Source organism: Brienomyrus brachyistius, chromosome 13 (genome assembly GCF_023856365.1).
Source record: "Brienomyrus brachyistius isolate T26 chromosome 13, BBRACH_0.4, whole genome shotgun sequence".
In the NCBI taxonomy this organism is placed as follows: domain Eukaryota; kingdom Metazoa; phylum Chordata; class Actinopteri; order Osteoglossiformes; family Mormyridae; genus Brienomyrus; species Brienomyrus brachyistius.
The window spans coordinates 21,620,490-21,642,964 of record NC_064545.1 but is presented as its reverse complement, the minus strand read 5'-3'; the positions used below and the strand labels follow the sequence as shown (position 1 = coordinate 21,642,964).

The 22,475-nt window shown below is 47.5% G+C and overlaps 1 protein-coding gene across 1 annotated transcript in view; it reads left to right on the top strand.

The window, feature by feature from the left end:
* The window catches only part of LOC125705950 (MAP kinase-activating death domain protein-like), a 53,773-nt gene that overhangs the window by 17,492 nt on the left and 13,806 nt on the right, over positions 1–22,475 (top strand). The window contains 19 exon segments of the mRNA XM_048972338.1: positions 152–283; positions 991–1,104; positions 1,412–1,492; positions 3,884–4,053; positions 5,051–5,286; positions 5,769–5,937; positions 7,476–7,579; positions 7,708–7,901; positions 8,409–8,686; positions 9,037–9,176; positions 9,505–9,606; positions 11,806–11,865; positions 12,874–12,982; positions 13,489–13,675; positions 14,717–14,867; positions 15,291–15,506; positions 16,931–16,984; positions 18,368–18,468; positions 18,675–18,758. Coding sequence (XP_048828295.1) covers positions 152–283; positions 991–1,104; positions 1,412–1,492; positions 3,884–4,053; positions 5,051–5,286; positions 5,769–5,937; positions 7,476–7,579; positions 7,708–7,901; positions 8,409–8,686; positions 9,037–9,176; positions 9,505–9,606; positions 11,806–11,865; positions 12,874–12,982; positions 13,489–13,675; positions 14,717–14,867; positions 15,291–15,506; positions 16,931–16,984; positions 18,368–18,468; positions 18,675–18,758 — 2,682 coding nt within the window.

Sequence of the window (22,475 nt, the reverse complement as noted above, 5' to 3'; positions counted from 1 at the left end):
AATTTTACTTAGGTTTGTGGAACACACCGCTTGTGTCATCTGAGAGCTGCATCTGTGTGGATTTCCTTGACCTGCCACTCGCGGTGTCAGACTCGCTGAGGGGCCTGACCCCGATGGTGACCTCAGGCCATCGTCTATGCTCTTCCCACAGGTGGTCCTCCAATCCCGCGACTACAACGCCCTGTCCATGAGCGTCATGGCCTTAGTCGCCATGATCTACCCGATGGAGTACATGTTTCCCGTCATCCCGCTGCTGCCCACTTGCATGGCCTCTGCTGAGCAGGTACATTGTCCAGCGCCCCCTATTGGCTCGTGTATAAATGTCTGCAGTGTGTCACCTGGGTTCAGTAAGTCCACTAAGAGATACATGAGAACTCCCCAGCCGCTGCTCCCAGAAGGCCCTCAATATCACAGAAGACTCTTCCTGCCTTGGTTATTCCTTATTTGAATATCAGACAAACGCTTCTGGTTCATCCGTAGCCACACAATAAGGCTCAAATACAGCATTTTCTTCCACAGCTGTTGCTAGACTGCTTCCACCCAGGGCTGTCTGGGGGACATGGAGACACTGACAGGTTCAGGGGTCCCAGCACTTCATAGAGGCTCCTGAATATGAAAAAAATAATAATTTATGGTCGGGGAAAAATACCTGTTCATCTTCAAATTGAAAGTGTAACCATTCCAGGCGACTCTGGGGGCACATTTTGTCAGGGAGCACAGAATTTAAAGATACTAAATGTAAATGACGTATCAGCCTCACACCAGTGTGCTGTAGGGTCCGTGGATCTGGTTACTATACATTCTGCTACTTGCAACCCTTTGACATGTTGCACTGTTACCATTTTGCATCGTCTCGCGCTTCTTGTAATGTGTTTATTTTTGTGTGTATCCACATGTGTCCTTGCGTGCTGCTGACTGACACTTCAGTGGTCTCTCTGCACTGACATTAAGGATTCTTATTTCCTCTTCGTCTTGGTGTCCTCTTCTCAGCTTCTCCTTGCCCCCACCCCATACATCATTGGGGTTCCAGCCAGCTTTTTCCTGTACAAATCGGACTTCAAGATGCCAGATGATGTGTGGCTGGTGGACCTGGACTGCAATAAGGTTGGTGCTCTTGCGCCTCTCAATCACCCAACTCTTATCATCATCTCCTGGGTCAGCACATCTCTCAAGCAATGGACCACCAGTGTAGACACTCTGTGCGGCTCTTTGGAGACTCCATTCACAGCGTCAGGGCTCTTCTGGCCTTTTCTGAGATGCATCGGATGAATAAGAAGCAGTGAGGAGCTGATACAGTAAATATGAGAGTGTGCCCTGAGCAGCAGCAGGATTTGCCCGGGAAGGTCTGCTCTTGGCTGGCTTCAGAGTGGCCGGATGCCAGCTGGGTTCTCCAGCTTGTGATGCCTTGCAGGTGATTGTGCCGAGCAACGCTGAGATCCTGCCGGAGTTACCGGAGCCAGAGGCCTCCGAGCTGAAGAAGCACCTGAAGCAGGTATGGGCGCATTTTACCGCTGCCGCTTCCCTGCGCTTGCCAGAGTAATGCAGGGCAGACAATTGCACAAAAAAATACATCAGATATTTTCATTTAAGGCAGTACAGTTTGCACTGATGCCAGTTTGCACTGATGCCAGTTTGCACTGATGCCAGTTTGCACCACCCTCCTTTCTGTAATCGTGTGGCATTTTCACTATTTGACGCTCGGCCGACCGTGACACTCTCTCTTGCGTCTTCTCTCGACCACGCTGATTTCTAGGGCCTTGAGGTAATGTGGTTACTGTCAGGGACGCCCCCCCCCCCCCCCCCCAATCTCTGATTTAAGTAACGGCACCTACGCACAAACCACAGTAAGCCGTATCCCTCGGGTCTGATCTGTGGCGTCCGCTTTGCCATGAATAGACTTCCCAACCACGTATATAAATCTGATTAACAGAACTTCAACGTGGTAAGACACGTAAGTTTGTCCCACCTGAATGTAGCAGGGCTTACTCTTGAGTACAGTATTTTGTTTACTCCTGATCAGTACAGTGAACCTACTATGAATAACAAACAAATGTAGTCCTATATTTATATTTACACAAGTAGCTTTCTATTGCCAAATAACTTGTAAATATACATTCAGTGGCTACTTTATGACAGCTTCATTAATGTAAACATGAAATCTAGTGCCCCCCACTCGATGCATATATGAAAGTGAAACGAAGTCATTGATCAAACAGTCATTGTTTTGCTGAGTATTAGAATGGGCAGGACATGTGACCTAAAGGATCTTGAATATGATGTAATTGTTGATGGCCACTGTTTTAATGTCTATGAAATGTCTATATTATGAAAAGCACGACAATGATAAAATGGACTATGTCTCAGCTTCTGGATAGATGCCTCTTGCGCTCCTCCCCCCATCTTCCGGAAGCTCTGAAAGTCAGCAGGTTTTTTTGAATAAGTGTAGTTAGTGTGTTTCCAGTACGTCCCCATTAGTACCCAGTACCGAAAGTATTTGATTTGGGGAAGACTAGATTCAGAACAGAAAAGCTTCCTGAAGCTGTGTGAAGCTGAGAGACTGTATCGTAAAAGTAAGGAACAGCCTTTAGTTCCACTTTATTTCGGCTGTAGCCTGAACTGGCCTTTGACAGACCTCTGCGTCTTTGAAAGAGAGGCTAATGTACAATTGCGAAACAAAAGGTCTCTTAAATTGTCTTGTGGGATGTTAATAGTTTTTTCTAATTAAACCAAGGAAGCAGAAGGATGTTCCATTGTGTTTCCTCCTATTATAGCTGCTCATTTGGAGTCTAAACCTGAAAATGTTGTGTGGAATTATCCCTGTATATGCATGTACCCCTGTGAATTTTTTACCAAGAAACGTGGTATAACCTTTGTTTCGAAATGGCTTCCGCAGCCTCTAGATGCTACTTTTAAGAATGTTTTAATGTTCTAATTATCATGTTTGAGATGTGAAGGACCCCCCCCACACCTCACACACACACACACACACACACACACACACACAATGTGGAGGGTAGTATCCTCTGTGTTTGATCACCTGATCATGTTTTTGAAGCTCAGCGATTGGCCCCTGTCTGTCATGTGACCTTCCATGTCTTTTATCCTTTAGTGTCTGGTAAGGTTGACTGCGATCACACAAAGGCAGATCTTCACTTCTGACCCCAAGGTTGCTATCGGCCTGTTTTGCCATGCTTTTGCACGGATATCTGATCAGGACCTTATGGCTTTGCTTGTCATTTTTGTTACATTTCAAATATTTCCCAGTATTATACGCTTGTCATAAAGAAACACTAATAATCCGCAAGCTTTATCTAACGGCAGACTCTGTTTCGACTTCAGCCACTGAACTGAAAGCTCAGAGTGAAAGCGAGACGTTTGCGTTCTTCTGCTAATGGTTTGTAAAGCTGGTTCTGGCTGAAGCATGTGCACCCATTCACCGTTAACAGGTAGCCCCATCAGAAACGTAACCTACATTTCTCCAGCTAAGGAGACCATTCTCGCACCTTTTGAACGTTGCGCTAATCAACAAACCTGCTTTTTTTGGCCAGACCCTGAATGAGGTGCATATACACATTGCCTCCCTTTGCTTTTGGGAATTGTGAGACTTCTAGTAAGCCATAAGTGACACTTTTACTTCAGGTGTCAATTGTCATCATGATTTGTTTTAGATTTATGTTGAAGCAGCATCCAACTTAACGCGCAAGTTCCCATGCTGCTTCTAAGTAGCAGTGGAGAACTACAAAAATGGCCGCCTATATCTGTTGTGGTTCTGCTTGCTTTTTGTCTGACACCTGACATGAAAGTGCACGCTTGGCCCATGTTCATGTGCTAATGGATTAACTGTATTTTTTTTTTGTTTCTGCCTCCTCCTGGTCCTCCTAAGGCTTTAGCCAGTATGAGCCTCAACACGCAGCCCATTCTCAACCTGGAGAAATTCCACGAAGGTCAGGAGGTCCCCGTGCGGCCTGGTGGTGGGAGCGTGCCCACCCCTTCCACCGAGTTTAACCCTCTCATCTACGGCAACGACGTGGATTCTGTGGACATTGCTACCAGGTGTGGAATACCCTTCTGTACAGACCCTTCTTTGAAAACGTCATAATCTTTTCTTAAATTTGGTACCGCAGGTATGTACGCTGATTGGAGGGAAACGTAGCAACCAGTCCAAAATGCTTCTGATTCAACTTATTTCTCTGACTAGAAATGTCATATTTATTCATTTCACAAAAATAAGTTGTTTTCCCTTTTTGCTAACATATTTCTGTTTATCTTATCACTGAAATGATCAATTAAAATGCAATTTTTTTTTTTCTTCAGCCAAAATATTAGTAAATTTCACTCTCATGTTTCCCATATAAGCTTATACTGTAACAAGCCCCATTAAACTAGGTACCAAAAAGCATGGAAAATTCAAATTTTTTCTGGAGTTTCAGTGTAAATCCCATCACCGGTAGACAGGGATGGATTATGGGTTGTGTGGCCCCTGGGCAAAACGTTCGCGAGGGCCCCCCCCACCACCACCACAACCACCACAATTCAAGGGCCCTTGGCAGCCAAACGCCCTCCCTATAGGGTCAGGGGCCCTTGTAGGCAGAGGATCAAAGAATGTAGGCCCTCTAAAATAGACACGAAAATACATTGTTGATGAGCGTTGCAAATTGTTTTGGGCTAGGGGCCCCACGGGCCCCCTGCACCCCAAGGGCCCCTGGGCAGCGGCCCCGCTGGCCCGGTCCGTAATCCGTCCCTGCCGGTAGAGACCAAAGAGATGAAAGAGAGACCCCCCCCCTCATCAGATCTGGGGCTACCCTCACAGCTATATCTCTAACACTGTTAAAGATAATGACTGGGATTATTTGTGTGTTTATTTTGGTATCGATGTTCAGTTTTGCCTGCTGGTACCTACTAGGCTAATTACCTAAAAAATCTGAATTGCGAGAATGCAGAAGATGAGACGAATGGTTTATGACCCAGTAGCCCCTAGCCAGTCTGTACCACGGGATTGTCTTACCTGAGGCATCCATATCACTTGTTCCATTTCTGGCTGCTGTCGCAGGGTTGCCATGGTGAGGTTCTTCAACTCCCCCAACGTGCTGCACGGCTTCCAGATGCACACACGCACCCTGCGCCTCTTCCCCCGGCCCGTGGTGGCCTTCCAGGCGACCTCCTTCCTGGCCTCGCGGCCTCGCCAGTCCTCCTTCACCGAGAAGCTGTCCCGCACGCAGGCGGTGGAGTACTTCGGCGAGTGGTCTCTCAGCCCCACCAACCAGGCTTTCCAGAGGATTCACAACAGTGAGCGAACCGGCTGCAGGGCTGCCTCACCTTTTCCATACAGAGTAGGGCTCTTCAAATCTGGACCTGGATTCCAAATCCAGGCCGTGTTTTCAGTTCTCCCAGGCAGTTAGTGTAATAATTAATAATTCTGATTGGCCAGAGGCGTCACACCCGGCTCACCGGTAAAGGAAGGCTGGAAACTCAGCAGGGCACAGACCTTGAGTCATGAAGCCTTTGGAATCCATTCCATCCACTTTATTAGCGTCTATAATCCCTTTTATGTTTATGTAATAATTGTACAGTCATAGGTACTAATACAGATTGTTCATGTAACTTTTATTGCTAATTTATTGTTTGCTTAGTCATATATTGCTTCTTGTCTTGCACTCTCGTCCTGTATCACACTGCTGTTTGACCTTTGTTCCCTCCAAGCACCCCCCCCCCCCCCCCCAGCTGTGCATGACTCTTTCCTGATTGGTTTATGACCATCTCTCTCGCAGATGTGTTTGACCCTTCCCTGATTGGGGACAAGCCCAAGTGGTATGCCCACCAGCTGCAGCCCATCTACTACCGCGTCTACGACGGGAGCTCCAAGCTGGCCCAGGCTCTGTGCGAGCCGACCGAAGTGGAGCAAGGAAACGACGATGACTTTGAGCCCTCCGATGTCAGGTGCTGCCACGATCATTTCTGCAATTCAGAGACAAGATTACTATCACTTTTTTTTCCACCCGAATTTTTATAAATATAGTTTGTCCCTTTTAGAATGTCAGTGATGTTTGACCTGGGGTTATTGGTCGTATTGCTCTTATGAATTTTAGTAAATCTCTTCATCAAAGAGAAATGTTTTTACCTGAAATTCTGTAATGAAATACTTCTTTGTTTCTACTTTTTTGTTTAACTGACCATAAACAGGTGTAATATTGTCTCTTTCCCTGAAATAAGCCTGTAAATAATAGGAGTGCAACTGGTAATAATGTTTTGTAAATCTTAGAAGTGTTTTTGAATGGCACTTGGGTCCAGATCCCAGCCTCGCCTTTCTTTGTGTACAGTTTCAGTCCAACGACAAGTAAATAGGTGAAGTTGTGTCTCTGAATTGCCAAAGCTTGTGTCCTGTGATGGATTGGTGTCTAAGGCCTTGTTCTCAAAGCTTTCTGAGATGTGCCCCAATCTCAGCCTCATATTATACTGCATCTGGATAAGCAGTTATGGAAGACGAGCAAATAGACGTTTTACCAACGTGACTTATGCTGTTTTGGTGTTTCGATTTTAGCTGGTTGCTTAAGCTGAATATTTGGTTCTATGTGCAAATAGTTCTCAAATCGTGCATTTGCATGGGGCCCCCCGTTGGTCACAAATAGGCACTAAACTTAATATTAAATAAATGCGTTCCTTAGTTAGGAGATGCTGAAGCAGCATGTTCTGCTAACCAGCTAACCAGCTATGATCTTCTGACTCTACTTCGCTAACTAATTTTTTACTTTTTGAAACATCTGAATGGGGGGTGACTTGTGGGGCCCCAGAAATTAAAAACCGGCCCCTGCAAGGCTAGAAGCAAGAGTTCTGAAAGTTGGTCAGATGCCTTTGTGTGGTTGGAGCAGCAGGCAGCAGCGATGACGTCATCGCTCTTCACACCAACTCGGCAGGCAGCAGCTCGCGCTCCTCACGGCCTGGGCCCAACGCGGCCGCCTCTGATCCCTCAGGTGTGGGCTGTCCATTCAGCCTCCTCCGAGTTCGTGCATCAAATACGCGATCGTGTGGCGAAGATGTACTCCGTGACTTGCCAACCAGTGGAGCGTGACACGACATGTTTAAGCTTTGCGCAGCTCCAAAGAACTTTTTTTTTTTTTGTTTTTCCCTCGATCAAAAATGCATAATTATAATTGAAGGCAGAAATTAGTTAAATTGTTAACAGGAGTGAAATGTTCTGCACCGCGGTTGAGATCCTCTGATATGGCAATGAAATTCATCTATATTTGATCTCATGAGGTTCTGCTTTCATCACCCCAGGCTTTTTTTGAGTCCTGGTGAAGAGCGTTTTGTTGAATGATCAATGACTCTTCTCATGTCACTGTCTGCATGTGATTTAAATTTTTTTATTTTTTTTTCTCTCCAGTTAGCAGTGAGTTTCTTTGAAACATCAGTTTGTGTTTTATTTGGTGTTTGGTGCTGAATGGCCCTTCGCATGCTGAATCGTTTGTTTACTCCAGTGGCAGTGACAGTGGGGACTGCGACGACTCCAGCTCCTCTTACTCTTCTCTGGGGGACTTTGTCAGCGAAATGATTAAGTGTGACATCCAAGGGGACATGCAGAGTGAGTTATTTTTACCAGTCCCCCTGCAGTGGGGAACTGGACATAGTCCTGAAGTTGAGTGTTTGCTGATGACTGCAGTGCTGTGACTGTTACTTGACTGGCACGCTACCCTGTCTCGCGAGTCACAGATGTGGACCCGCCCACCCACGCTGCCCTCGGGGACGCCAGCGAGGTGGAGTTTCAGGACTTCCAGGAAGGGCGGGGGCACGGGCCAGGTCAGCCCCAGGAGGCAGATGGCTCTCTGGACACCCGGCAACCCAAATCCAGTTCCAGCACCACCACCAACTCCAGCCCCAGCACGATCATCCAGAACGTCAACCATGTGGGTGTTCCATCATAGCCCCTGGGCTGTAGTGAACGTTGTTGTGGATAGAATAATTTCAGTCCAAGCATTTTGTTTAGATTATTTTAGATCATTTTAATTTGTATGATTTGTTAAATGTCCATTCACTGCTGTACAAGAAGGCTAATTCACATATACAGCTTTCATGGAAGTTTTAAATTTAAAATTTTAAGAAGAATTTTACTTGGCAGATGTTTTTTTTTTTTTTTTTTTTTTTTTTAAAGCACCGTACATATTTTTATTAAATTTTTTTGCAAAGTCGGGGTCAAACAATCCCTGGGGCAGCTGGTTAAGGATCTTGCTGAAGAACCCAGTGGTGGTATCACCAACCCTGGCATTTGACCTTCTCGCTGTTCCACACACCATCTAGACCTGTCTAGCAGTCCCTGCTTCTACTTTATATCAACTTGTAGTATTCTGAGGCCAAACGGCCTTATTGAACATCCTGCATTTAGTGAGACGTTAATGCAGATGTGTGTGGTGCAGGGTGAGCCAGTGGGCGTGGGGGATCCAGCTGGAGGGGTGCCTCAGAACCGCTTCGCTGGCCTGGGGGCTCAGCCCTTCCCCGGGACGGGCCCCGAGCAGCGGGAGGGCGAGCCAGGGGCCCCGCGGGGCCCATCAAACCCTGCTGGCCCAAAGAAGGAGTATGATAACCCCTACTTCGAGCCGCAGTATGGCTTCCCCAGCGAGGACGATGTGGAGCATGTGGAAGAGCAGGGGGAGAGCTACACCCCCAACTTCAACCAGAACAGCGCTGGAAACAAGTGAGCGACCGCCCCCCCCCCCCCATTACAGGAGTCTGAAAAGCGAGTGGGTGGCAGCACATGTCACTGTGTGCTTCAAGCATTAGAGGCAATGTTAACACTTACCTGTTAGTGATACTGAGCATTTTAAAGTCCAGTAGATCAAAATTAAATGACTGCATTGGAATTTTAAATTTACAAAACATATTTCATAAACAGATAATTTAACATAATAAGTGTTATATATTTTGTTAATGTAATTTAACATTTATATTAAAAAAGCTGAGCGTTTGGCCCCTGCGTCCCTTCTGAAGCTGACACTGAGGGTACTTTGGCCTTTATTTTGAGCTCCTTCCGTCTTTCCCCCCCAGGGTGCAGAAGCCCCTGCGGCCCAACAGCCTGAAGCTTCCCGGGGACTCCGACGGCGAGTCCGATTCCCGAGGCAGTACGCCCAACTCCAACGTGTCCAACACCAGCAACGAGGGCCTGGGCAGCCTCATGTCCTTTGCTAGTGAGTGCTCTGACTGGCACAAGAAAGAACTCTGCAGGTCTACCTAAGGGGGGTGCCGGCAACCAACAATTAGCTAATTCGGTGCCCCCTAGAAAGACGGCGCCCTGCACGGCAGCTTATATCGCCTAATGGGTGACACTCCGTGAGTGTGTAAGTCTGTCTTCAGATACAGATACTGTATCTGATACAGATCAGATACAGTCTGTCTGTATATGCATGCAGGGCAGCAGCCCCCCGGCCAAGCCGGTCATTTCAGCTGTTATTTCAGGACCTCCTGTCGCATTTCAGGACCTCATGTCGCATTTCAGGACCTCCTGTCGCATTTCAGGTAACCTCTACAAGAACCACGGCACCAGCTTCAGCCTGTCCAACCTGAGTTTGCCCAACAAGGCAGCCCGGGACAAGGCCACCCCTTTCCCCAACATCAAAGGTACTGCCTCCCCAGTCCCGTTTCCCCGCTACACCGGTCCCCTTGTTGTTTTCCCAGTTTTACCGTAACCAGAATAACGGTATATCCACCCTTACATTCCTCGGGCTCATTGACATTTGGTTTTGACATTGTTTTTCGTTAACATTTCACCTATAGTAAGAACCACACCTCCTCTACCACTGACAAATTGTTGTATAATTAAACGCCGTTATTGAGAGGGTGTCAGTCCATAAATACTGATTTTAATTAAATATTCTGTTGTCTGGTTTTTGTTTACAAGCCTTTGTTAACCTGGGGGTTGAATTGACAGGGTCACACACACTGTTCCTGTGCGTTTCCTCCTGAAGCTCCTTTTTATATCGTCCGTTGACTTTGTGCCGTTGGCCACTTTTCTCACGCAGCCGCACTTGCAGTCTTTCTTCTTTCCGTGCTGTCTGTGCCTTTCATACTTCAGGAGGCGATCAGCCATCATCAGCGTAACTCGTTTGTTGAGGGAGGCTTTATTTGGCTTTATGGTACTTTAAAATACCCATTCTTGCTTTCTTTGCAAAATTTTATTTAAAATTAATTAACCCCTGTATTTTCTGAAAAAGACTCCTGATATTATTAAACAGTTGGGCATGTATTAGGTACTCGGCAAATGGAAAAAAGTGCCTACATGTGGCATTGTATTACATATGTCTGTATATATATGTTATTGTGCTATTGCACCCCCTTCTGTTCAGATGACCCTGACAGCCCGGGTATGTTGCCGTCTGATACCCGCATTAGAGAGTGATAGTTTGCTGTGTACTTCACTAGTGCTCTCTCTACCCTACCAGACCCCACCATGTGTTTCTGTCCATAGTAATACATATTTCTGGAAATCACTGTCGCTTACTAACCCCTTTGCTAGTAAATGACTGGAAAATTCCAACCAGGAAACTTTCCGTTTTTCATTTCGGCACACTAACGTAAGATTTTTATGCTAATTTATGCACATTCATGGGGAACATCGTCCGGTAGCATTTTTTCATTTTGATTTAAGTAACTTTTCTTGTCACCGTTGCCCCTTGTTTTCGAGATACAGCCATTCTGTGCCTCTTATAGTGCCGGACGCGCTCCTGACCCTCGCTTGCCCGTCCGCTTGCATGTGACCTGAGCGTCTGTCACCCATGTGGTTTTCTACGCGGGTGGTTGTCTAGCGCCACCTTTTGGGGAGGGGGGGGGGAGCGCAGTGCATGGCCTTCAGCATGACCTTCCCATGCTAGTGATAAGGAAAGCATACGCTTCTGATGGGGCCGACCACGCTTGCCATGAGAACCTGGACAGCTCAAAGTCAACAGTCAAGAGTATCCTTAGATATCTTTTTAGATGTGTGATGCATGGGCCGTAGTAAAACATCATTCTCATTGGCCATAGTGCAAATAAAATGATATAAACATGATATAAAAACTGAGTCGTATAAGCATGAAGACGTGGACTCTAAAACACAAAAGTAAGACAGCATTGAACAGTATATGTTGAGCTCATGGGTGTTTTACACAAAAATGTGGGTAGAAGGAACAGTGATTGGTTCAGAGAGATAACCAATAAGATTGTAGAGAAGGTGGGTCTAAGCAAATAGAGGAGGCGGGACTAACTAATCAGATGTCTCTAGTTGCTTGGACCCGCCTCCTCTACAATATGATTGGCTCTCTGAACCAATTATTATTCCTTCTGCCCTCAGAACATTTTTGTGTAAGTAAAACTCCCATGATCCTGTGTTGATTTTAAGACTCCACTGTCCAGGCTCTTGGCATGTATAATGGCAGGATGTGGAAAGAAAAATATTTTTGTTTCAGGAGCTGCATACCTTTAACACTGAGTCCCTCTGGTCCTGTGCTTTGGTAGTGTTTACGTGAACACTTAGTCTCGAACGAATAGGAGTCAAATCCGCCCTTTATAGTTGTCATATTGCAGAAGTTGCATGTAAAATAAATGAATCTGGGACTGAAGTGGAGATGCCTCGATGAATGCTGATAGATTGGTGTGCCTGTCAACTTTCCTCTGGCTTGCAGTTTAATAATTTTGTCTCCAAATGTGCATTTCTGTTTTTGTTCATTTGTTTGTGTGTGTGTGATATGAATTTGCTATTGTATTCTTTTTGCCTGATTGTTTTGGTTTTTGTTTTGTTTAGTTTTTTTTTTTAATTGCACTAATTGTGGGTTCTGTGTCCAGTATTTGGGCTAAATTCTCTAATGGAGATAATATCAGAAGCCGGCCCGACGAGCGGCGAAGGTGGGTCTCACCCTTGCATGAGCTGCATGCCTCCTCAACCCGTCAGGCCATCTCCCAGCATCCTCTGCTGCACTCGCTTTTCCCTGGCTACTCCGTTGTTGGGCCGTGAGCACAAACCTGACATCTGCCCGGCTTTGGTGCCTTTCTCCCGATCGCGGCCAAAATGGCTCACGCGTATACTTGTGCGACTTCTGCTTGTATGTCTTACGCAAGTATACAGTATGGAGCAGCCTAGTTCTCCCCCCGCGCCTCATAATGCTGTTTTCTTGACCTCATGTGTTGTCGGAGTGTAGACGTTCCGCCCCTGGGTCTTTCGAGCGCCTCTTTTTTCCGCTTTCTCCTGTTTTCTGACACCAGAGCAAAACCATCTCTCTTCTCATGCTGTTTGCAGGTTGTTCCTTAACTGCTGATAGCTGTAGCACCATCAGGCTTTCGATTTCTCCCCTTTGTCTGTCCAAGTGTGTGGTGGTAATGAATTGAGGTGTGTGTGTGTGTGTGTGTGTGTGTGTGTGTGTGTGTGTGTGTAGGTGGGCCTTGATGGCCGTGATTTGTCTGTTATGGGTCTTTGCCTATGCTGTCAGTTTGCAGTGACGTGTGTCTGTGTCCTTTACATGGAGTGTTTGTGTATCTGTGTGTGTGTATTAGGTTTGTATTATATTGTAGGGACCAAATGTTCCCCGCAATGTAATAAAAACCTGTAATTTTGATGGTCAGGTCCCCACAAAGATCTGTGAATGCAATCAAAAAACTAAAAACCACCAAAAGTCTTTTTTATTTTGTTTACTTGTGGTTAAGGTTAGGGCTGGGTAGGGGTTAAGGTTATGTTGGGATTAGAGTTTTCCCCATAGAAATGGATGGAGAGTCCCCACAAAGATATAATTGCAAACTTGTGCGTGTGTGTGTGTGTGTGTTTCTTCTGGGATTTTTGTGTGTGCTCATGCAGTGGTGCCTGCTTGAGCACCATGAGGTTCATTGTGACGGCGCTCACACTGTCTTTCACTTTAGCAGGCAATCGGCCAGCGAGAGCACTAGTGGACCAGAAGTCCTCGGTTATTAAGCACAGCCCGACGGTGAAGAGAGAGTCTCCCTCTCCCCAGGGGCGAGCAAACAACAGCAGGTGATCGGTGATCTCTGAATCAGTACCAACAGCACTGTGTGTTAAGCGTCCCCCACGAAAACTACGCAATGGGGAGGGTGACTCGAGCTGGTGTGGCCTTTGTCTGTCTGTAATGAGGGGGTCACTGGTTCAGACCACAAGCCAGCAGACTGCTGCCTTTAACCCCCTGAAATACTCCAGGGTAGTCTACTTGATAAACGATCTGACCCTGTACTCAGACCCCAAACTTCACTCTTGTCTGTCTGCCTGCCTGCCTTTTAGAGAATAAAGGATAACAAATTGGGATATGCTTAATAATTTATTGAATTTGTTTGTAATTTGTCATACTGTTGGCATTGCAGAAAAAAGGTGCATTTTCAGAATCAGTTTTATTGGCTAAGTATGTCCACACACAGGGAATTTGTCTCCAGTTGTCCTTAAATTTTTAAATGCCGTGCCAGCAGTTTGTGTTGAACACAAAGCGATTTTAAAAAGTGCACCGCAACAAATTATTCTCCCTATTTTAGCGAGAACCAGCAATTCCTAAAGGAAGTGGTGCAGAGCGTCCTGGAGGGCCAGGGGGTGGGCTGGCTCAACATGAAGAAAGTGCGCCGCCTGCTGGAGAACGAGCAGCTGCGCGTCTTTGTGCTGAGCAAGCTGAACAGGGCTGTCCAGTCGGAGGAGGACGCCAGGCAGGGAGTCGTCCGTGACGTGGTGAGAGGACAGATGCGTGTGGGGAGATCAGCACGACACAGGCTGTCTCTAAGCAGAAATGCCATCTCTCTTTCACTTGCCTTCTTTTCAGTACTCTAATATACACCAAGATATGTACAGGGGGTGGATAAAACGGAATGTCTTGGAATTCTTTCTTGATCTGAGTGTAGGAGAATGCTTTGGACAATTCTTTGATGGAAGCCTTGAGGTCTTTCAAGGGAGAAGGCTGATATCTATGGACGACGGTTAACTGCTCATGAAAGCTCTCTGGAATTTGTATTGTATGTGGGCATTGAATTGAATTTGGGTTATACTGTATGTGGGCATTGCCACTTGCTTGCAGTTATTACCTTATATATCAGTATATAGGAGCATCGTGAGAGACCAGTTCTTGCACCATAGGGTTCTACATAGGTAGAACGTCCTTGTATTTCTGGGATGCCTTGTGACTATATGAAGAGTAATCATGTGACACTCCCAGAGATCGGTTCTGGGTGCAAGCAGGTGCTCTTTTGGTCTTATTGGATGTCAGTTTGAAAGCATAAATCATACTTCTCTTTTAGAGCTGACATATGGTGCTACTGTAATTGGCATTCAGCCTAGTACAAGCCACCTTTTTTTGTAGGTGGTTTGAATTCTGATGCAGTCAAAATTTCCTTCCATGTGGCATTTTCCATTGTATGGCCAACCCCTGTGGTTCTGTAAAAATGAATGAATCAAAGCATTTCCATTGAGTTCTGCTGCGTAAGATGGTAGCGGAGTTTCGGAGGTTAATGTTTTCCTTCCAGATTGTTTAACCCCAGTTATCCCTTCAGCTAGAGAATGAAATAAAGTAGAGCCCTGCATTTTCTATGGCGTTATAGAATACAGTACGTTTTGAGAATCAGGTATGTATCAGGTATGCTCCTATACTGGGAATCTGTCCAGTTGTCAACGGCATTTTTTATTTTTTTTTGTATTTAATTTATGTGGCATTTATTTCAAGAACGGAATCCTAGCGACTTGAGGGTTCCAGTTTTTCGTCGGCCCTCTGTTCTCCAGGAAATCAGCCGGAAGATGTACAAGGGGATGCTGGATCTGCTGAAGTGCACGGTGTCCAGCCTGGAGCTGTCGTATACCAACGCCGGGCTGGGCGGCATGGCCAGCGTCTTCAGCCTGCTGGAAATCGCACGCACGCACTACCAGACCAAAGGTTAGTTGCTGGTTATTCATGCGGAGATGGGGACCGTACCCTGAGGTTTGGGAAGGTCCCAGGAGAAGTGCTGGATACCGTGAAGGGTAAACATGCAAAATGTCGATAAACTGCAAAAAACAGCATTTACAATGAGGTAGGATATGTATTATTATTAATTTTAACCTTATTACCTTATAGTCATATAAAACATTTACAAAATTATAAAGAATAATATAAATGAAGCTTTTTGAGAATAATTCATATCCAGTCTATAAAATGATGGTTTTGTATTTGGGGCGGAGCTGCAGCCTGTTAATGATTAATGATCAAACGATGTTCCGCTTCTTTTCACCTGCCTTTTTTTAGAACTTCCCTTTCCAGCTTCTGCCCCCCTCCTTTCCCACCTTCCTTCCCTCTCACTGTCCGCTCTGTCTCCCGAAGAGGCCGAGAAGCGCAAGCGGAGCCCCATGGAGGGTGGGGGCGGCAGCAGCCCGGGTGGTAAGGCGAGCCCCACCCCTAAGGGCGAGAGCGCCAAGCCCACGGCTCCACTACTGATACCACGTCTGCAACTTCACCCCCCCAACACCACCACCGGCAAGGGCTCCCGCCAGTTTGACACCCGCAGTCTGAACGAGGAGAATTTTATCGCCTCCATTGGTGCGTACTACCTATACGCACTTCCACTTCCTGCCACCGTGAGGTGCTGTTCTGACTACCAAACTTTGCTGCCTTTCTGTTTATTGTTATTAGTGATTCTGCAGTGCTTGTCTGGGAAAGCATGTAATGCACTTCTTATTTCACCCAGCAGAATGCATTTCAAATACAAAATGACAGACTATTTGTAAATCTCTAAATCAAAAATTAATTTATATTCTGTGCACACTAGCCAAGCAAAGCCAACAGGGTGCGATTTTCCGCGCCGTAGTAAATTGAAGAAATATTTTATTTTGCAGCAGGCTAAATATAAATATTGAACCTGGTCCGGATGACAAGCCACGTTATTTATTAGTGAGTGCATTACATTTGCATCCATCAGCGCTTGTATCCGCAGCAGATTCCAAGACGCTTTGAACTGAACAAGGGCCATTATTTTGTATGGCAGGGAATGACTGTGCCGTCGTAATCCAGGCCAATGCACTGTGTGTATATAGCGTGTCAATATGCACTCTGCGTGTTACAGGAAAATGGGGCTGCTGTATGTTAGCATGTCTTTTTCCGGTATCTTTTCCAGGGCAGTCTGCAGTAGTTGCAACGTATTTGCTTTTGAAATGTGATTGAATATGCAGACCCCTCCGACGCGTCACTGCCTATTTCTCTGGGGCGGGGGCTCGCTCCTCTCACTTCCTACCCCGTTACCCTCTGCCTCCCGCCTAGGCTTCTGTGAGCTGCTTCTGTTTGCATGCAGTCCTGTAGATGTTTCCTTGGAGACTGAAATGCAGCACCTGCTGGACTGGGGGGGGGAGGGGGGGGTCTCTCTTTGCCGCATACCTTGCCACCGTGCGTCTTCTGTGTTTATACGGCCCCAGGAAGGTGCTGAGTCAGCATTTCGGTTTTTTGTTTTTTATGAAATTGACGCGGTGTAGAGTCGTTAATTGGTGTTTTGCTAAGATCTGGATGCTGAACTGCAGCCCCCAGAACCTCGTGTACAGGCCCAGCCCAAAGCAGAATCTGATTAACATTGTTATCATTTGTCATCTTCATTCCCATTCTGATGGCCTGATTAGTTGAGGACGCCCCCTGGTGGCCACTGGGCTCTAAGCAGCCACTTAGTTAGATTTTTGCCTTGGGCCGGCCCTGCCTGTACTTTTATATGCTGTTCTCAGCTGCTCTCCGTAATGTGATGTGCTGCAGTTTGTGCTTGTTTTGCTGGACACACTGCACACGCAGAACTGATACACTTATGCTTTCTAGCCGTATTTTCATTGCAGCGACCATTTTTGTATAATTTTGTCATGGTTTATTTATTTATTTATTTATTTATTTATTTTTTAACCATTTGTCCATATGTAGCCCACCCACCCAATTTGCTCTCTGACTCTCTCTCTATCTTTCTCTCCTCGCCTGCAATGCATCTTGGGTAGAATTGTGGAGCAAGCACCAAGAAAACAGAAAGCAAAAAGCTGTGGGAAAACAGAGTAAGACATTTCACATAAAATGACTTGGGGTCTCATTCGCTAACTTCACACACAACTCCTCCCACCTCCTACTCTACACGCAGCTACTGAGCCCTTTCACACTCCTCCCTCGTGAGCCGGCAGAACGGGGCCCAGGAGGTTAAGCAGAGACCGCAAGATCTCATTAATTAAAAAAATAAACTTTAAGTGCAATCTGAGATGCCTCTATGAATGCATGTGGATGCGTTTATTTAAAACACTGCAGAGCCAGTGTCATTTCAGTTTGCCTACACTACACTGCAAGAGATCCTTGTCTAACCATGTCAACCAAAGGCCTAGAAAAATGCATTGTCAAGTCTCAGATGACTACAGTGCTAATAAATAACTTTTAAAGCATATATTATTCTCTGAATATTACAATAAATCTGGCATTCATATTTCACCAGTCTGTTCAGAATGACATTTTTATTGCAGGTCTTTCTATTGCAGCAAACACACATCCTAACCCTTTTATTTTGTTATCGATACTGATTTTCTTTCCGCTCTCACATTCGCTTGTCTTGCTTTCCTTTGCCGTCTCTGCCCTGACACACTCCCAGCTTGCTTTCTCAGCATTCCAAGCCTCTTTTATCCCCACAGAATGCATGTCTGCTTTCTGTATGTCCCTCTTTGTCCCCCACACCCTCTGCTGCTCACTCATTTGCAGGCTTTACACCTTCCCTGTCCTTCCAGAGGCAGGTAAGATGAAACAGCTGATTCTCTCTCTCACACACACACTCTCTCTCTTTCTCTCTCTCTCTCTCTCTCTCTCTCTCTCTCACACTCTCTCTGCCAGCATTGGAATGCGGGAAATTGAAATTTCAAAGCGCGTTCAGAGTTGCTTTTAGAAGAATATTTGCCAGTGGCTACCAAGAACATTTCCAAATCAGCTTTTTCTATATCTAGTCATACTGTTTTTGGCATGCGGTAGCGATTAGCTTTCCTGATTTTCAGTAAGACTGGCGGCAGAGTGAGTCTTGGGGGACAGGAAGTCCATTCTTCTCTCTGACCAGTGTGGTGAGACAGGGTTACCAAGCTGCCACATTGACAAGTAGATAAGGGGGATTGTCTGCTGGAAGCTAATCTTTGGGAAGATGGCTGTATGCCCGACTGGCTGTTGTCCTTACCAGCTGGTGCCTGGCAATCTAAAGTTAGACCTCTGGCAGTTACCATATCCTGGTCTCAGTCTTTTACTCTTCTCTCAACTCTTCACCCTAAAAAAAAAGACGCATGACCTTAGTGTAAGCAGGAGCTTAGACGGACATGATTTGATTCGTTTCTCCTGGTCATGTGACTTCCTGTCTGAGGATGGAGGAAATTTGCTAATTTCATGCTAACTAACTAACTAACATGTTTCTTCTGTAGGGGAGGAAGGGGCAAAGAAAACCTCCGATGCCGGAGACACAGAGGAGAAAAAGTCTCAGATTAGTGCTGACAGTGGGCTGGGCTGCAGCTCTGGGTCGCAGGTCTGTGGTCTGCGGTCTGGAATTACCAAATAAAAGAATATATGAAGGGATATTTTAGCATAGTTAGCATGCATAATATTGTCAAACTAATATGATTTAAAATTTTCTGAGTAAACACTAGGCACCTAGCGGATTGGTTAACGACGGTGTCTCATGGTGCTGTTTCTCCCCCCCCCCCCCCCCCCCCCCATGGCATGTATCTGTAGAAGAGCGATTCTGAAAGTGTGACCAGCTCTGGACCACCTGCCCTGACCCGGAGTGCCAGCCAGGACTCGGAGGCCAGTACAGTGGTAGGGCACGGCCAGCGCAAAGGGCCCTGTGTGTGTGTGTGTGTGTGTGTGTGTGTGTGTGTGTGTGTGTGTGTGTGTGTGTGTGTGTGTGTGTGTGTGTGTGTGTGTGTGTGTGTATACAGTGGTAGGGCACGGCCAGCGCAAAGGGCCCTGTGTGTGTGTGTGTGTGTGTGTGTGTGTGTGTGTGTGTGTGTGTGTGTGTGTGTACAGTGGTAGGGCACAGCCAGTGCGAAGGGGCCCTGTGTGTGTGTGTGTGTGTGTGTGTGTGTGTGTGTGTGTGTGTGTGTGTGTATACAGTGGTAGGGCACGGCCAGCGCAAAGGGCCCTGTGTGTGTGTGTGTGTGTGTGTGTGTGTGTGTGTGTGTGTGTGTGTGTGTACAGTGGTAGGGCACGGCCAGCGCAAAGGGCCCTGTGTGTGTGTGTGTGTGTGTGTGTGTGTGTGTGTGTGTGTGTGTGTGTACAGTGGTAGGGCACGGCCAGTGCGAAGGGGCCCTGTGTGTGTGTGTGTGTGTGTGTGTGTGTGTGTGTATACAGTGGTAGGGCACGGCCAGCGCAAAGGGCCCTGTGTGTGTGTGTGTGTGTGTGTGTGTGTGTGTGTGTGTGTGTGTGTGTGTACAGTGGTAGGGCACGGCCAGTGCGAAGGGGCCCTGTGTGTGTGTGTGTGTGTGTGTGTGTGTGTGTGTGTGTGTGTGTGTGTACAGTGGTAGGGCACGGCCAGTGCGAAGGGGCCCTGTGTGTGTGTGTGTGTGTGTGTGTGTGTGTGTGTGTGTGTACAGTGGTAGGGCACGGCCAGTGCGAAGGGGCCCTGTGTGTGTGTGTGTGTGTGTGTGTGTGTGTGTGTGTGTGTGTGTGTATACAGTGGTAGGGCACGGCCAGCGCAAAGGGCCCTGTGTGTGTGTGTGTGTGTGTGTTTGTGTGTGTGCGTGTGTATACAGTGGTAGGGCACGGCCAGTGCGAAGGGGCCCTGTGTGTGTGTGTGTTTGTGTGTGTGTGTGTGTGTGTGTGTGTGTGTGTATACAGTGGTAGGGCACGGCCAGTGCAAAGGTGCCCTGTGTGTGTGTGTGTGTGTGTGTGTGTGTGTACAGTGTTGGGGCACGGCCAGCGCAAAGGGCCCTGTGTGTGTGTGTGTGTGTGTGTGTGTGTGTGTGTGTGTGTGTGTGTGTACAGTGGTAGGGCACGGCCAGCGCAAAGGGCCCTGTGTGTGTGTGTGTGTGTGTGTGTGTGTGTGTGTGTGTGTGTGTGTGTGTGTGTGTGTGTGTGTACAGTGGTAGGGCACGGCCAGCGCAAAGGGCCCTGTGTGTGTGTGTGTGTGTGTGTGTGTGTGTGTGTGTGTGTGTGTGTGTGTGTGTACAGTGGTAGGGCACGGCCAGCGCAAAGGGCCCTGTGTGTGTGGTGTGTGTGTGTGTGTGTGTGTGTGTGTGTGTGTACAGTGGTAGGGCACGGCCAGCGCAAAGGGCCCTGTGTGTGTGTGTGTGTGTGTGTGTGTGTGTGTGTGTGTACAGTGGTAGGGCACGGCCAGCGCAAAGGGCCGTGTGTGTGTGTGTGTGTGTGTGTGTGTGTGTACAGTGGTAGGGCACGGCCAGCGCAAAGGGCCGTGTGTGTGTGTGTGTGTGTGTGTGTGTGTGTGTGTGTGTGTGTGTGTGTGTGTACAGTGGTAGGGCACGGCCAGTGCGAAGGGGCCCTGTGTGTGTGTGTGTGTGTGTGTGTGTGTGTGTATACAGTGGTAGGGCACGGCCAGCGCAAAGGGCCCTGTGTGTGTGTGTGTGTGTGTGTGTGTGTGTGTGTGTGTGTGTGTGTACAGTGGTAGGGCACGGCCAGTGCGAAGGGGCCCTGTGTGTGTGTGTGTGTGTGTGTGTGTGAGTGTGTGTGTGTGTGTGTGTGTGTGTGTGTGTATACAGTGGTAGGGCACGGCCAGCGCAAAGGGCCCTGTGTGTGTGTGTGTGTGTGTGTTTGTGTGTGTGCGTGTGTATACAGTGGTAGGGCACGGCCAGTGCGAAGGGGCCCTGTGTGTGTGTGTGTTTGTGTGTGTGTGTGTGTGTGTGTGTGTGTATACAGTGGTAGGGCACGGCCAGTGCAAAGGTGCCCTGTGTGTGTGTGTGTGTGTGTGTGTGTGTGTGTGTGTGTGTGTGTGTGTGTGTGTGTATACAGTGGTAGGGCACGGCCAGTGCAAAGGGGCCCTGTGTGTGTGTGTGTGTGTGTGTGTGTGTGTGTGTGTGTGTGTGTGTGTGTACAGTGTTGGGGCACGGCCAGCGCAAAGGGCCCTGTGTGTGTGTGTGTGTGTCTGTGTGTGTGTGTGTGTGTGTGTGTACAGTGGTAGGGCACGGCCAGCGCAAAGGGCCCTGTGTGTGTGTGTGTGTGTGTGTGTGTGTGTGTGTGTGTACAGTGGTAGGGCACGGCCAGCGCAAAGGGCCCTGTGTGTGTGTGTGTGTGTGTGTGTGTGTGTGTGTGTACAGTGGTAGGGCACGGCCAGCGCAAAGGGCCCTGTGTGTGTGTGTGTGTGTGTGTGTGTGTGTGTGTGTGTGTGTGTGTGTGTGTACAGTGGTAGGGCACGGCCAGCGCAAAGGGCCCTGTGTGTGTGTGTGTGTGTGTGTGTGTGTGTGTGTGTGTGTGTGTGTGTGTGTGTGTGTGTGTGTGTACAGTGGTAGGGCACGGCCAGCGCAAAGGGCCGTGTGTGTGTGTGTGTGTGTGTGTGTGTGTACAGTGGTAGGGCACGGCCAGCGCAAAGGGCCGTGTGTGTGTGTGTGTGTGTGTGTGTGTGTGTGTGTGTGTGTACAGTGGTAGGGCACGGCCAGTGCGAAGGGGCCCTGTGTGTGTGTGTGTGTGTGTGTGTGTGTGTGTGTGTGTGTACAGTGGTAGGGCACGGCCAGTGCGAAGGGGCCCGTGTGTGTGTGTGTGTGTGTGTGTACACAGTGTTAGGGCACGGCCAGTGCGAAGGGGCCCTGTGTGTGTGTGTGTGTGTGTGTGTGTGTGTGTGTGTGTGTACAGTGTTAGGGCACGGCCAGTGCGAAGGGGCCCTGTGTGTGTGTGTATACAGTGGTAGGGCACGGCTAGTGCGAAGAGGCCCTGTGTGTGTGTGTGTGTGTATACAGTGGTAGGGCACGACCAGTGCGAAGGGGCCCTGTGTGTGTGTGTGTGTGTGTGTGTATACAGTGGTAGGGCACGGCCAGCGCGAAGGGGCCCTGTGTGTGTGTGTGTGTGTGTGTGTGTGTGTGTGTGTGTACATTTATGTACATTTATATCTCTCACACACATACACACACACAGAATATTTTGCACTTTGAAATTAAATGCGAAACTGGATTTCATTGTCTCAGTACTTGTGCTTCATGCAGTGACAGTAAAGTTGAATCTAGTCTCAGGGTCAGAATCTCCATCCTGTAGTTTGACTGCATCATCCTATGAATAATAAACCTTTAGACTGGATATTCTGAAGGAGCGCTGCCTCTATGGAGGCTCAGGGTTTTACACGGCACCTAAAAATCATTTAAGTATGTGCATGTAGAGAATTATGCTTATTGAGAATTTCTGGTTATTGCATAGTTTTATAGGGTTTTGCTTTATTAGATGTTTTTGTGTCCCTGGAAGATCAGCCTAGCTGCACTTATGCCTAATCGACTCCTTGACAGCCGTATGTCTTTAATGTGCCTCAGTTGTACACTGCTTTGGATAAAAGTGTCTGCTAAATGTATTGAAAAGTCTCGGGGGCAGTTATGCAGT